This window comes from Manacus candei, unplaced genomic scaffold (assembly GCF_025592945.1).
Source record: "Manacus candei isolate 608988 ecotype Guabito, Panama unplaced genomic scaffold, ASM2559294v1 h1tg000043l, whole genome shotgun sequence".
In the NCBI taxonomy this organism is placed as follows: domain Eukaryota; kingdom Metazoa; phylum Chordata; class Aves; order Passeriformes; family Pipridae; genus Manacus; species Manacus candei.
In genome coordinates, this window is record NW_026138091.1 from 19,304,727 (window position 1) to 19,320,588 (window position 15,862).

Here is a 15,862-nt window from a genome sequence, read left to right on the forward strand (position 1 = left end):
GAGAAATAATAACCTGTATTCATTTTATGGATGGCCCTTATGGGAAACTTTAGGGTTCACATGAAACATGCAATATTTCTGCACAGAAATTTTTTTTACTGCCTACAGACCTGACGTAGTGCCCCACCGCACTGTGCTCTGCTTGAACTTACTAGGACTGCTGAGAGAGAGGACTCAATAGCTTGCATGAAGTAACTGGTATTTCTGAGCTCAGTAACTGCATGCTGCTGGGCAGTACTGGGAGAACACACTGCTGCTGGTGCTCATTGAGCAGATCACAGATACCACACGAGATGTATGTACTGTATTCCACAGCCTTGGAACTGTGGAATTCAGAACCTGTTAAGTCGTCTCTACAGTGAATGACACCCACAAATAGGTAAGGCACTCTGCAGTGCTGAGGATCACAATAAATGACAAATAGTAAGGATAGGTTGTCCAAAATCCCTTACTTCTTCCAAAACCCAAGCTTTCCCAACACTAAGAATGAGAGAGAATGAGATGTAGATTGACAGCCTGAGATAATTTTCTGGGTCTCTATTTAAATATTATCTGCTATACTTTAATATATAAAAAAACCCAACCCAGCATACAGTTTTAAAAGTAACATGTGTTTTGACTTTAAGTGAGACGACAAAATGGAAGACCTGGACTAAAAGAGGTAGATTAAGGTACTTTAGGTACTAGGTACTGCACATCATGTTATGTATTTTGCATCAAAGAATCTTTGGGTAAGTTATGCCTTAAGCACTGTAGACTGAATTACTGAAGAAAATGGTATCTATTACTGCAACTATTGAAACATCAACAAATACTTTTAACCTACCCATAATATTTTACATTCCCTTGTATAAGAAAAGGAGCTGAAAGATCTAATAATTCCAGATCAACTTCTGTGGATCTCACAGGAATAACACACTTAAACCTTTTTGTAAGCTTCCAGACTTCTTTCAGTGTTCCACCTATTAAAAATAGAAAAACATGGTTTCTTAAACTGTAATCACAAATAAATCAAACAACTTGTATTTCTTGGCTGATTAGATACTGATTTCAGGACCTTCAATAATAACTGAGATCCATTGAAAACTCAAAAAATAGCCCAATACCTTTTCACTCTTACTCAATCAACAACAGACTCAATAAAGAATCAAAGATTGACATTCATAAAAGCACATGCCTTAATATCTTCCTCATAGCTATCACTGTAACCAAGAAGTTGTATTTAGTTAGCATCACTTTCATATATATTTCTCCTATGATTTTACTAGCAATTTTATAAAACAAGGCAGAAAACAGAAGGGGTTTTGTCATTGACCCCTATACAAAGGACCACCTGACTTACATTTGCTTATTCACACCATTACTTGAGCACAATCGAAGACTGTTTTAAATCTGAATGGGACTATTTGCAATTATTTATTATTTTTATTATATTAAAAAATTCCTCAATAGTATTCTTGCTAAATTGCTTTGTTTAAAAATCAGTGGCTATTTTGCTTCTCTGAGGAAATCTGAAAAAAACCACAACAAACCAAAACAACTCACAGTAAGAGAAACTCTATTAATCTGAAACAACACTGACATCCAGAGGCTGACAAAGTTAATTGTAGGCTTGTATTACCAGAAGCCTTTCAAAACTTCTCTATGTCAATACTAAAACCAGGTTTGTTTAGAAGACTCGGTGAGTTTTTAAATCAGAACTGAAAAAACAATAAGTACAACTCAGAAAAAAATAAATTCTTAGCATAATCAACAATAAACGTATAGGTTTAGTTTTAAAATAGATACAAGCATCTTACGAAACCTTCAAAGATTACCCTTTCTTATTTGCACAACAGTGACCTACAGTTCCAGGGAAGTTTTTCTTTTCTTTGAAGACGCCTTTAGGATCACCACTACTTACACAGAATACAACTTCAACATATCTTCACTTTCTACATCCTCAGAGCAGACATTATGGCATGAGAACTGGTATATTTGCAATCTACCTTACCTTCTATCATAAGCAAGGTGTCTTCAGGCTGTTGAAGCAATTCATCATGCCTTACGAAATGGATAGTTATTTTCCTTTGCTTCCGGTCTTGTGTAGTCCACATTACAGAATCATACCAGGATGTATTGTGTAATTCTGGGTTTGGGGCAGTCATGGCAGAGCGTTGTAAAATAGAGTCAAACACATCTCCATCTGGAACTTCTTGCCTAAAACATTTCCAAAGTGAGTAAGTAAATTCTAACAGCTTCTCCTTAAAAATCGATCTACAAGGATGACATTACTCCAAATAAATATTAGAATACAGTCATGAGAGTTAAAGTACATACAGGAAAAATATCCTCATTGTTTTATCAGTTTAAACATTTAGAGTTGTATAGTACATAATGAATTTTCATGTTAATAAATACGCTAAATTATATGCCAACTTACCTAGAAGCAGAAGTAGCCTAGTGACTTCACACACACACAACACACACACACACACACACATATATGTATCCATGGAAGACCAAATAATATTAGCTTTATGTGACTTCAGCTGGGCCCTAAAGTCCACACAACTGCATACCACTTCCTCAGAGAGAAAAGGCCGTATAAGCTTATACAATTTCAAGGTTTATGTTTTAGTCTATTTGACTTTGCACATACTGAGGGGGGGAAAAAAAAGAAAAAGGACAGGAGTAGAATAGCTTCACATAAGTACTGTAAAGGGAAAATCTGCAACTCCACACCACAGTTTTCTTTCCTGTCCTGCTAGAGCGCACTATTCGTGCATTTCCGCTCGTCATTCACAGAGAAGTGATAATGCAGGCCATTCACTTTTTACCAGTATTACTGAATCACAGAATGAATAAGGTTGGAAAAGACCTCTGAGATCATCAGGTCCAACTGATGACCCAACACCAGCACGTCAACTAGACCATGGCACCAAGTGCTATGTCCAGTCTTTCCTTAAACACCGCCAGAGACAGTGACTCCACCACCTCCCTGGGCAGCCCATTCCAGTATGTAATTACCCTTTCTGTGAGGAAATTCTTTAATGTCCAACTTAAACCTCTCCATGTGCAACTTGAGGCCATTTCCTCTCATCCTGTCTCTAGCTGCCGGAGAGAAAAGGTCAACCTTCACCTGGCTACAATCTCCTTTCAGGTAGCTGTAGAGTGATAAGGTCTCTCCTAAGCCTCCTCTTCTCCAGGCTAAACAATCCCAGCTCCCTTAGCCATTCCTCATAGGATCTGTGCTCCAGACAGGCCTGTAGTTCCATAGATCCTCCTTCTAGCCCTTGTTGAGGATGGGTGTCACTTTGTCCAACCTCCAAACATCTGGGACCTCCCCAGTTATCCAGGACTGGTGATAAAACATGGAGAGCAGCTAAGGGACTTACCAATGACAGGCAAAAACTCAGCAGTTGGCACACAAATTAAGCAGCACTAGAATGTTTTTCCTAAGCAAAACAGACCCGCTGGCTTCAGGTGGAATATAAACTGTGACAAAAAGGACAATAAAAAAAAGGCAAAAATGGGCTATTTCATAAAACACTGCAAGAAAGTAGGTGTCAAACTTTAGAGTGGAGCTAAAGAAAAAATGCCATAAGCTACTGCTTCTGCAGATTATCCTGATGATTTCACTTTCAAACCCAAGAGCATCTGCGTCCACCACTGAATAGAACAATTCTTTCCTATGAAACCAAACTTTGATATTCTTCTGCAATGACTGCAGAACTGGCAAACAAGAGATCTTCCCAAACCTGACCATAGTGCTCTTCACACGAACTTTTCTTTCTGCCTGTGTTCCTGGATTACTAATTTAAACGTAAAGGCAATGGACCTAACATAGCAGGTGTCATAGTTTGACTCTCCAAAAATCTAATTTTCAAACTCTCCACTATTTGCTTCAGTGTGAGAGAAGTTTTCAGACATGCATAACTACCAACAGGGGGGAATTACATCAAAATTTATTACTAACACAATAAATACTATTATATATATATATATATATATACAACAATCCTAACTATCTCTTATGGTAAAACAATATATATAGATCATCCCTCCTTCTCTCCATAGAAGTCCAGAAGGAAAGAAGAAGTCTTTTTTACTTTCATGGCAGCACAATCTTTCCTCTTCAAAGCAGCAGCTCCAATTTGTCGTAGTTGGAAAAAAATCTCTCTTTCTCTTCATTGCAACACAGGGGTCTCTCTCTCAGCCCTTCGGCTCTAACTGAAGGTCTCACCCGTGGACTGCAAAGCAGGGACAAAACTCACCACAGTCATATCAAGGAAGGCAAAGTGTTCCGTCAAAGTCCCTTTCCCCGGGGGGTCAAGTTCCCCCAGGTCAGAATGTTTTAGGGGCTTTCAGTTCAGTTCTTTCCCCAAGTGTTCTAGCAGAGCTCTTCTGTTCCGTGGTGGGGAGGGGGCACTTCCCCCGCATTCTTTGGTATGACCGTCCTGGTCTAGCTCGCAGGATGCCTCCAAGCTCTCGGCTCCTCTCTCTCTCTCTAGCTGCTGTTGCATTTCAGGACTCCCTTCAAATTTGGAAGCCCACCTCTCCTTCCAAGGAGGTCTCAGGGTTTTGGGGATGTAATTCAGTCTTACCCCAAAACAGTCTCTGCTGAGCTTTCTCTGCTCTGTTGCCAGCTTTCTCTCTGCAGGACATCTCTGCGTCTCTCAGCCTGGCTCTGTGCCATATTGCTGCTCGCCGGCTATCTTCTTGGCTTTCAACCACAGCTCTCTATTCAGTGCTGCCTCTGCCATCGCTTCAGTGTCTTCTGCTGCCCACTCACAGTGGAGAAACTCCCTCCAGCCTTTGGCCACGGCACCCGGTCCAGTTTTAACACTATACTGGGTCTCCCGTGGTCCCGGCCGGGGGCTGGGGGCCTTGGCCCCCAGCGGGGTTCACTGGCCCCTCAGCTCTAATGCGTGGTGTCTCAAGCCGTGGCTGCCTCTCCTTTCAGCTACGTACCCAGTCTTCTTTTTTCGGCCTGTAATATGCTAATTTCCCAAGGCCGCTGATTGGCTCAACACCAAGAACACCACCCCTGGGGTTAACTACTTTCCAACTCCAGGGGGAAAGCCTTTTTCAACCTATGACAGTAGGTCATCTGTCCAGACAACTCTTCCAGCTTCCACAGCCTGTCTGAAGATGTCCCTCAGAGGCAGGAATGAAATGAGTTGTTTTCGAACTAAGCTACACACAAAGGTTGAAAATTCTATAAAGTAGATACGTGAATAAAACTACATCCACCTATATTGGTATTTTGCTATTTACAAAGAGGCTTCCAGCCAAGGTCTAAAAACATTAAAAACACATCTCTCACAAGGATTTTATACCCTAAGCATATATGCATCTTACTGGATAAAGTTTAGAGGATCAAGCTTGCACTGAACTTTGTTCAGTCAGGCCCTTCAGCATACGCTAAAACATGAAACAACTTCTGCCACAGAAGAATATGTAAGAGAGAAGGATCATGTGTCCTTCCTGGGTCTCTTAATCTACTCAATCCAGGCTGAAGTACAGTCCCACTATATTTCACTGAATGCTTCCACCTGATGCACACAGTTGAGAAGAGAAGCTAAATATCTACAAAAGCACTGCAAGTAGTTTTATCACAGTAGCAGGATGGTGGTAACAGTAAATATGCTTACTAAACCATCAGAAATCTATGTAGTTAAAAGTCCGTCCTAATTCTGTAGCAAAGAGAAGGCAACAATATGTGTAACAGGAAATGACTCGAACAGAAAGAAAGATCTAACAAGTCAAGAATATAAAAAAAGACTATAATATTTATGGAAAGTTTTGTGATAAGGTTCATAAAGAACAAACAAAATTCTATCAGTTGTACCTGCTTATTACTATAAAGATTTGACAAATATATAAACAAGTGACAAAAGTGGTAGACATAGTTATTATAGACAATTATCTCCTTTTTATAATTAGCAATAAAGTCCATGTCCTTGTATGTTCTGAAGATGCTGAAGTACTTCTGTTACATTATGAATATCTGATAAGGACAAATATTGTTAAAGCTGCAGGCATACTTTGCATCCAAAAGCTCTAAGAGAAGGACAGCAGGGCCATTTTCTTGTCTCAGTGATGTTTGCATCTGATAAATCTTGATTGTGCAAAAATTTACAAAAGGCTAGGAGAATGCTAATGTGCCATCATTAAAGAAAGCAATAGTTTATATCAGTAACAATAAAGCTGTTTGTTTGGGACTGATGTTAAGTCAGGTAAAAAAATGATACAGATGATCATGGATAGCACTTCAATGCATACTACTCAGCAGTTTAATCAAAAATAGGTGAGCATTATTTGATACAATGACAAACAGCATTAAAGGGGAAATAACAATGATACAATGGTCAGTGAAGTCACACAGGTCAGAAAAAAGGACAAAAATAACAAGGTGAATAGTGTGGATGTCCCATGCCTGGAAGTGTTCAAGGACAGGCTGGATGAGACTCTGAGCAACCCAGTCTAGTGAAAGGTATACCTGCCCATGGCAGGGGTTTGGACCAAGATAATCTTTAAGGTCCCTTGTAATCCAAGCCATTCTATGATTTCTCCGATATTTCTGGATCCAGGAAAGATGCCTTGTCTGGGAGATGCACTTTAGTCAAAGATATTTTACTCATTCACTTGGAGACTATCATACCTCTTTGCATATCCTATTCTAAAACTGCAAGTAAGAAACAGGTACTTAAATACAACTTTGGTATGGAAAAACTGCACTGTTGCATTTGAAAATAAAGAAAAGTCATTGTCTTGAGAGCACTGAAAGGATTCATAAATGGAACTCATCTGATGATTTAAAATTTTCCTCCCTATTATCAGTGAGTTTCAATTACATTCAGCTCATTTTACACAAAAAAGATAAAAACGTGCAGCCCAAAACATACAGAACATTTCCTAATTACTTATACTGTGTGAAACACTTACAAGGAGTTGCATTTGGAACAATGAAGTTTAACAGACTGATGGAGCTTCTGGGGTTTATAGGTTCTCAGCTTTGCTCTAATGCGATACTGTTGAGGAGCTGTGCTGTTCATAATGGTTCTCAGTTCTGTGTTATCCAAATCCTGATGATCTGTTAATACTGCAAAACAATACACACACACAAAAAAGCACCATGCATACCTATTAAACACCATAATATTTAGAATACAGGAAATGGCAATTGCAGGCTTGTAGTTTTCCTTAATTTCCAACTTTTCTTTCCCTCCCAGTTGCAGCCTCAGTTTTATCAATACAACATGTTACTACAGTCTGTAAGATAAATTAAAACAGGCTGCAGGAGCATGGTGTACTTCAGGGTCCAGAAATTCAACATGTAGAAAAAACAAATGAAAGCAGAATATACAAATACGCTCTATTCCTTAAAAGGCCAAATAAAACCAATGTAACATAGATACACTTACACTGTTAGAATAGCTCTTCCTACAATAAGTAAAAGATTATTTCAGCCTTTGAGACAATATCTCAAAACTGTTTTGTTCTTTAGCAAAATTCAAATTCACCTTAGGTCAAAATGTTACCTACCTGTAAAAGGTAACTGCTGACATCTCTCTAAGTGCGATTCATGATCTAAAATCAAGAAGAATTACCTAATTATTTTCCTTCCTTCTTTTCTTTTTTATTATGTGGACACACAAAAACAGGTAGGTAGATAGGCAGATAGATACACACACAAACCCAAAAGCTGAACAGAGGAAAATGGAAATCCCAATAATGTATGAAAATAACATAGCAAAAGAAAAAAGCAGAGTAAGCAGGAGGCAAACATTACATATCAAGAGTTAATATACTGAGTGGAAGTTAACATATACATTAAATAGTAATGCTCATCAAATGAACACTTTTCAAAAGCATACTGTGAATGATCTGCTAACATAAACTGTCTTCATCCCTTGCAATCTTTTGGGACAAGAACATAAACATTATTCTAATGGACTGCCTGGTTCCTCCTCTGAACAACCTCTACTATACACACAGAGTGCAGTAAATAAGAGCAAAATTCTTTCTAAATCTGCAGTAATGTACTGGACATGAAGTATTTATTTATTCTTGACTTTTACATTCTTTTAGAAATATCCAGGCACAATACATTAATAATTGCTAAGTAACACAGGATTTTAAAAGCTAGAAGCAAAGATAGAGGCTATGTCCAACCACCTTTAGAGTTTAATTCTCTTTTAGTTATTCTTATCCTGGGCTAAAAATGCCATTCAAAGAATAATATGGGATCTGTAAAACTGTCTGTAAGATGCTACTTTTCCATGGCACTGCACCTTACAGCTCTGCCACTGACACAGCTTTCCATCCAATGACTTCAGGGCTCCTCAACACACTGCTGTTCAGTAGTGTTTTCAGTGCTTGTCCCTGAAGAATCCTAGAGGAAGGTAGTTACATAACTCTGCTTTGTGATCTAATATAATATGATTAAGAACACCATCGGTGTTTAAGAATTTATTCACTACCTCCTATGAAAGTATCTTTCCGTGTAATATGAAAGGCTGGGAGACAGAAAGACAGGGTAATGAAAATTTCCAGTCTAATAATCCAAAATAATTCTCTAAGGTTTTGCATGTGAAATTAACATTACATACTTAGAGAAGCAGTAACTGTGACCTTTTCTTGACCATATATATCTGTTAGAAGAAAGACCAATTGCTCTTACCCGTAAAATCGCTAAAAGTGTCGTCTAATTCCACTGAAGACATGCTTTCCATATTCTGACTGTCTGCCAGATCCACAGATTCTAAGAATCTAAAAATAAATGATTAAATATTTTATAATCTAGAGAAATCTTTCATATATCTACATACACAACACACACACACACATATATAATGGGATTACACAGACAGTTATATGATACCTATTTATTATCAATACACAGGTATAATGTTCACTCATAAGGGTTCCAGCAGAGATATAAAACTCAGTTGAGCCAGAATTTGCAGGGAATTATATTAATGATGCAGATAAGATACTCCTTTCCAAATCACTTCTGGAACATTAAGCACAATAGAGTGCCAAAAAGAAACATGTACTACTGGAAACAGAATTTCTGATAAAGGAATATGGACTTTGGTGACTTAGCCTTTCCTAAGGAAAAAAAGAGTTTATAACCTTTGGAAGAAGGGGCAGACCACTCAGGAGTACTAAAGGATGTTATGCAGGCAGAAAATTAGAACTAGAACTTAATCTGGCTACTGCCATGAAAGACAACAAAATCAGTTTCTACAAATACATCATCAACAAAAGGAAGGCTACGGAAAATCTCCATCCTTTGTTGGATGTGGGGGGAAACATAGCAACCAAGAATGAGGAAAAGGCTGAGGTACCTCACGCCTTCTTTGCCACAGTCTTTAATAGTAAGACCAGTTTTTCTCTGAGTACTCAGTCCCCTGAGCTGGAAGATACAGATGGGGAGCAGAATGAAGCACTCATAATCAAAGAGGAAATGATCAGTGATCTGCTACACCAGTTAGGCATACACAAGTCTATGGGACTGGATGGGATCCACCCATGGGTACTGAGGAAGCTGGTGTAAGTGCTCACCAAGCCACTTTCCATCATTTATCAGCAGTCCTGCTAAGCAAGGAGATCCCTGATGACTGGAAGCTAGCAAATGTGATGTTCATCTACAAGAAGGGTCAGACGGGTGATCCAGGGAACTACCGGCCTGTCAGTTTAACCTTGGTACTAGGGAAGGTCATGGAGCAGGTCATACGGAGTGCCATCATGTGGCATGAGCAGGGCATCAGTCATAACCAGGGCATCAGGCCCAGCCAGCATGGGTTTATCAAAGGCAGGTCCTGCTTGACCAATTTGATCTCCTTTCATGGCAAAGTAACCCAGTCAGTGGATGAGTGAAGGACTGTGGATGTAGATTACCTGGACCTTAATAAAGCCTTTGACACTCACTTCCACAGCATTCTCCCAGGGAAACTGGCTATTCATGGCTTGGACAGGTGCTTATTCACTGGGTAAAAAACTGGCTGGATGGTTGGGTACAGAGAGGGGTGGTGAATGCAGTTAAATCCAGCTGGTGGCTGGTGACTCATGGTGTTCCTCAGGGCTTAGCACTGGGGCTAGTTGTTTAATGTCTTTATCAATGTTCTGGACGAGGGGATTGAGGGTTCAGCCAGTTTGCAGATGACACCAAGTTGGGCCAGAGTGTTAATCTGCAGGAGGGCAGGAAGGCTCTGCAGATGGATCTGGAGAAGCTGGATTGATGGGCTAAGGCCAATTGTATGAGGTTCAAGAAGGTGAAGTGCTGAGTCCTTCACTTGGGTCACAACAACCTCATGCAGAGCTACAGGCTTGGGGCAGAGTGGTTGGAAAGTGGCCCACCAGAAAAGGACCTGGGGGTGCTGGCCGACAGTGGGCTGAACATGAGCCAGCAGTGTGCCCAGGCAGCCAAGGCGGCCAACGGCATCCTGGCTTGCATCAGAAATAGTGTGGCCAGCAGGACCAGGGCAGTGATTGTCCCATGTACTTGGCACTGGTGAGGCCACACCTCAAATGCTGAGTTTGTTTCTGGTCTCCTCACTTCAAGAAAGACATTGAGGTGCTGGAGTGAGTCCAGAGAAGGGCAACGAAGCTTGTGAGGGTCTAGAGAGTAAGTCATATAAGGAACAGTTGAGGCAGCTGGGGTTGTTCAGCCTGGAGAAAAGAAGGCTGAAGGGAAACCTTATTGCTCTCTACAACTACACGAAAGGAGGTTATGACAAGGTGAGGGTCGGCCTCTTCTCTCAGGAAACTAGTGATAGGATGAGAGGAAATGGCTTCAAGCTGTGCCAGGGGAGGTTTCGGTATTTAGAAAAATTTCTTCGTGGAAAGGGTTGTCAAGCACTGGAACAGGCTGCCCATGAAGTGGAGGAGTCATCATCTCTGGAGGTGTTTAAAAGATGTGTAGATGTGGCATTTAGAGACATGGTTTAGTGACGGACTTGGACAAGGTTTACATTTGGACTCAATGATCTTAAAGGTCCTTTCTAATCTAAATGATTCTTTGATTCCTTATGAATATATCACAGTTCAGTAAGGCATGTAAATTATCTGCTTCATTTTGAACATCTTTAAATCTTACCACTTTCAATTAACACATATGTACATGCTTAAAATGTGCTTAATTTATTTGCTGAAACAAGGTTTTTGTCTTCAGAAGATTATATGCCACCATAATACAGAGTAAGTATGCTAATATGGCCAGAATTTATTATTACAGCACTATAAAATAGAAATCTCGATACCTACTATATTCAAAATTTGAAAAAATAGCCTTTATTTACCTATCCCTCCAAATACTCTTAATCTTAGTGGTGCTAAAGACATATTCTGCTCCAGAGTTTCTGGTTCTTAGATACGTTTGCAACTCTAAACTATACAGTTGTTACATTAGCCTAGAGTTTTCAAGAATCGCCTAGGAAAAAAAAAACCCAAAACACCTACACATAAAACTTACGTTTTTAGTTCCTTAACATCGGGGTTATTTTCTGGCAAGACTCCTATTCCTCGACCGTAACAGGTGCCACCATGAAGATGAAATTCTATATGCGAGACATCTTCATTATCAGCACTTGCTTGTTTTGCATGAATGCTGTAAATTCTCAGAAAACTTCCAATCTGAAAAAAACCAAAACAGCACAAAGCTAGCTGTTTACGCGGAAAATTCTAGGCTTCTAGGCCTCATAAAGCTTCTTCCCTGTTTGAACTGAATCACATAACAGCTAAAGATTGTTAAACAATCTCCTGACCTGAAGAGATTGCCTCATTCAACCCCTGCACCCAGAGCAGAGTCAACTAGAGCAGGCTTCTTAGGGTTGTCTCCAGTTGGGTTTTGAATATTTTTAAATGTGGAGACTGCAAAACCTCTCTGGGTGACCTGTTTATTTTGCTTTATCAGACAACATTACTGACAGCAAAGGGTGATTCAGAACCAGCATAAGCCTTCTTAATAAATCTAATTCTCAAACACAGTTCAGAAGACAGATCAAACGAGTCTATACATTTCTTTCCTGAGGGCTTAATTTCCCTTCTATTTTCAGAACACAGTCCTCTGGGGACCGAAGTCCTGTGATTTGTTCATGTATGGCCACATTCAGCAATTGACCTCATGTCCATCATCATGCACAGCTTTTTATCTCTTCAGGTGTACATACAAACACATCTGTTTACTCAGATTTCTTTATCCAATCTTACACTTACATTACAGATAACATTTTTTTAGCACCAGAAGAAAAGGCAATACATATTAGAAACTGAAACATTTTGGCACTCTTCCTAACTTTGTTAGATCTTCTCCTCAGGTACATGGAGAATATGCTTCGTCTTTTGCTTAAAATTATTTTGTGTTTTCTGAAACAGTTTTGTTAAGTTACAGAAAGGGACTTAAGCTAACTTAAAACAAATACCTATTAAAAAATAAAATCATGGAGATCTGAACATTGAACAGACTTTTATAACTCTGTTTTTATTTCAAAAAATCATACCCATTATCCCCCCGCAAAACCCCCACACATCCAACCAAACAAATAAAATCAAATCCAAGGTTCTAAAGGCAGATAATCTGGAGACTTAACTATACAGTTACTAAAATATTTTTTTAAAATATGTAACCTAAGATCCACTTGGATAGCTGGCAAGCTACACACATTCAACAACCTGGATTTGTATTCATTCTAAGTATTTTTTAAATAATCCTATATAAATGATAACTACTTTTAAACAATAATCACACATGAAAAAGGTAGCATATTTTCCAATTCGGGCAGCAGGGACATAAAAACTGCACTTCAGCCTGCACCTATTTTGCTTCCGGCATGGAGCTCTTACCAGAGTTTTAATTGATCTGCACTGTTAGAGGGCTGCTCATTTTGTTCATTCAAAGCATTACCAGGACAGCTTGTGCATTTAGATGGCAGTTAAGAGGCTTATCCAGAAATTTGGGTTTTTTTCCTTTCCAGATACTGATTTCACTTAATTATGTTGAATATCCAAAAATACAAGGGGCACTCATATTATAAAAGTAATCGAATGACTGTGACAAATGCCTTGGGAGAAAGTGGTTTTTTTTTTTTAAAGTTCTTAGCTAAGTTCTGCTTATGAAACAACTTTAAGTTAATAAAACAGTGTCAAACTACTTCCTACCCCTAAAGTAATCTGCATATAAACAGGAAGAAGTTCATTATAATTGACAGATTTTTTTCTTTTAAAAAGAATGTATGAAAAAAGTATTTTCTCTATGTACAAATATAAAAAGCTAAACATGGGAGACGAGAGCTCAGAAGTGAAAAATACGAAGTGCTGAGTCTGCCTTCTAAACTTGTGTGCTGAAATTCATGCAAAAGTCAACTGAACTACACATTTTAGTGCAGCATTCACTTTGCAAGATTTGTCATCACTATAAAATAATCTTTCTATATATGCATTTATTAGATTATTTTCTGAAAATGTTATTTTATTTATTTTAATATTACTTAGAATCATAATAAAGAGAAGCATTACAATTAGCATTGCCAAATACTGAAAAAGTCCATAGGGTTCTGAATGTCAAGGCAGAGCTGCCTGTGCAAAAAGGGTGCCATTTCCATGGATTCCTTCGGGTGGCAGCCTTGCTTACAGTTAAGAGCAGGGAGCAGGTTGTTATGGATAAAAATGTTACTGTGTTTCTGTTGTTTACAGAATGCCTGCAGACTGAGCACTTTATATACTTGACTGAGAAGAAATTATAATCTACATTAAACAACACGATTAACAGAGCCATCACTAAAATATAGTACAAAACCAGCTCCTTACTTGACTTTACAGCAGTTCTGTTTATGAACTACCTATTTCATTTAGAGCAAGTTCATTTAAAATGAATTAAAGCAGAATAAAAACATTTTTTGCAGTAGTATAAAATATACTAATACCCTATTTGCAGTCTAATTCATATATGACTATTTAAAAAATATGTATTAAGGCTAGAGAGAATTAAAATGTAGAAGTCACATATGCAGTTCCCTATAACCAGCCAACTAATAAAACTCGAGCATAGGAAATTCTCATGATTATTTCAAAATTTATAGGGTTGTGTTGACATTCACACTGATGAATTCAGAATAGCCATTTATCATGGCAGGTAAACGTTCATGTTGGACCAGAAAGGCACTCATGACAAGAAGGTGTCTTTATCTACAGGAATCATGTAACAAATTCATCTGTAGTCATTTTTATATCTATTTTTATGGCTGATTATATTCAATGGGATTTCTTTGTCATCATTTTTATCATATCAACAGTCTAATTTTACTGAGTAAATGGTGCAAAACTTCTTGAAAATTAGAGGAAGTGTATACACAGCATTTGGGCACAGTCCTTTGCAGTTAGAAATACCAACCTAAATCCTTTTAAGAGTTTGAAAGACTCAGGGGTGGGGATTAGAGGGTGTCATCTTTTGTTTTTTCCCCTTTTAATAAGTAAAAAGACATAGAGGTGTGGAGAATACCACTGACAGATCAAAGGAATGCTACCTATGTCTGAAAAATATGAAGCCAGGTATTACAGCCATGTAGTAACTCACTGAAGTTTCAAGTTGAAAATGTGACTCTGGCACTAGAAAAGTGAGACTTCTTGGTCCATACTACTATCAAAAAAGAGATGACATTTTATATGGTGGGAGAAACAGCTGAAAATATACAAATTCTACATCTGAAGATATGTAACACAAAGCAAATGCTGTGAAACTACAGACTAGGACTTATATACATGCTCAAGGTTAATTGTTTTAATTGTACTATCCAGAAAATGCATGGTAACACAAACTTGATGGTTATCAAGCCATTAGAGGAAGGCACAGTACCACATATTCAATGAATGACAGAACATAAGGAAATCTCTATCCAGCTGAGGACAGCTGTACCCCTACTATGCATCGACTGACCACTGATGCTCACTCACCTCGATGCTAATGATCTAAGCAAAATGCTTAAGATGGAGAAACCCACATCATAGACCTATTCCCAAATCCTATGGCAGTGTCAGTGAATCCTGAGAACTTCTGGAAAAACTGGCATAAGAAAGGCTGAAGAATAACAAACTGCAACCTATGTGGAGCAACCGTATTCCAGATAGTCAGTTGTAGGCTGGGGTTCCTAGAGTAATGAGAAAGCCTCATGCACCCCAGGTAGCCAGAGGAAGAGCCAATTTCAAGCAAAAGCAGTGAACACCATTTTCTTTGCTTAGTTGTAGTTCTTGCTTGTGTCTTTATGCCCCAGGAAATAATCTACTTCAGAGATGAGATTTCTGAAAATTCTTTTTGTGTTCTGTCAAAGCACCAAATGCTGAAAAGCCACAATCTTACCCAGTAGGAAAGGGAGGCCAGTTAATACAGGGAACAAAAAGTCTACATACGGTATCAGCAGCAACATATCTTCAATGTTACTAAAGTTCTCTCCATTGAAAATTGTAAGTATTATTTGACTGCCTCGGAAAATGGGATAAAATGCTCAAATCTTCAGTGTTCTCTGGACAGACGACCTAAACAAGGAGTTTTTAACAAACTCTTGCAGCAATATTCCTTACTCTGTGCTCCAGCATTTGCCAAAAATTCACTGTAGTACATTACCCACTTTCTCTAGTGTGTAGTGCTTACTCAGAGCTTCCTTGTCTGAACATGTGCCTACAGATACAATTTTAAAATATTTCAGGGTTTTTTTCAACCTGCCCTTCATGTTAACAAGGCTGTGTAAAAGGGATTGCACCTACATAAAATGTCATTTCTGAGCTGCAACTGTCACTGCAAACAGTACACAACAACCTAACAATTCCATAACAATTTACATAAAAAACGGCAATTCTAAGCTACTGTCAAATGCAGAAG

The 15,862-nt window shown here is 38.6% G+C and overlaps 1 protein-coding gene across 17 annotated transcripts in view; it reads right to left on the minus strand.

Annotated features, from left to right (window-relative positions):
* POT1 (protection of telomeres 1) overlaps window positions 1-15,862 on the minus strand; it is an 80,867-nt gene that overhangs the window by 29,203 nt on the left and 35,802 nt on the right. For all 17 annotated transcript variants that reach the window (XM_051795654.1, XM_051795653.1, XM_051795656.1 and 14 more), the window contains 6 exons: window positions 11,465-11,625; window positions 8,669-8,757; window positions 7,531-7,575; window positions 6,931-7,087; window positions 1,994-2,199; window positions 827-962 (listed from right to left, as the gene is read on the minus strand). In XM_051795654.1, the coding sequence (XP_051651614.1) occupies window positions 827-962; window positions 1,994-2,199; window positions 6,931-7,087; window positions 7,531-7,575; window positions 8,669-8,757; window positions 11,465-11,625 (794 nt within the window). The remainder of the gene's footprint in view (window positions 1-826; window positions 963-1,993; window positions 2,200-6,930; window positions 7,088-7,530; window positions 7,576-8,668; window positions 8,758-11,464; window positions 11,626-15,862) is intronic.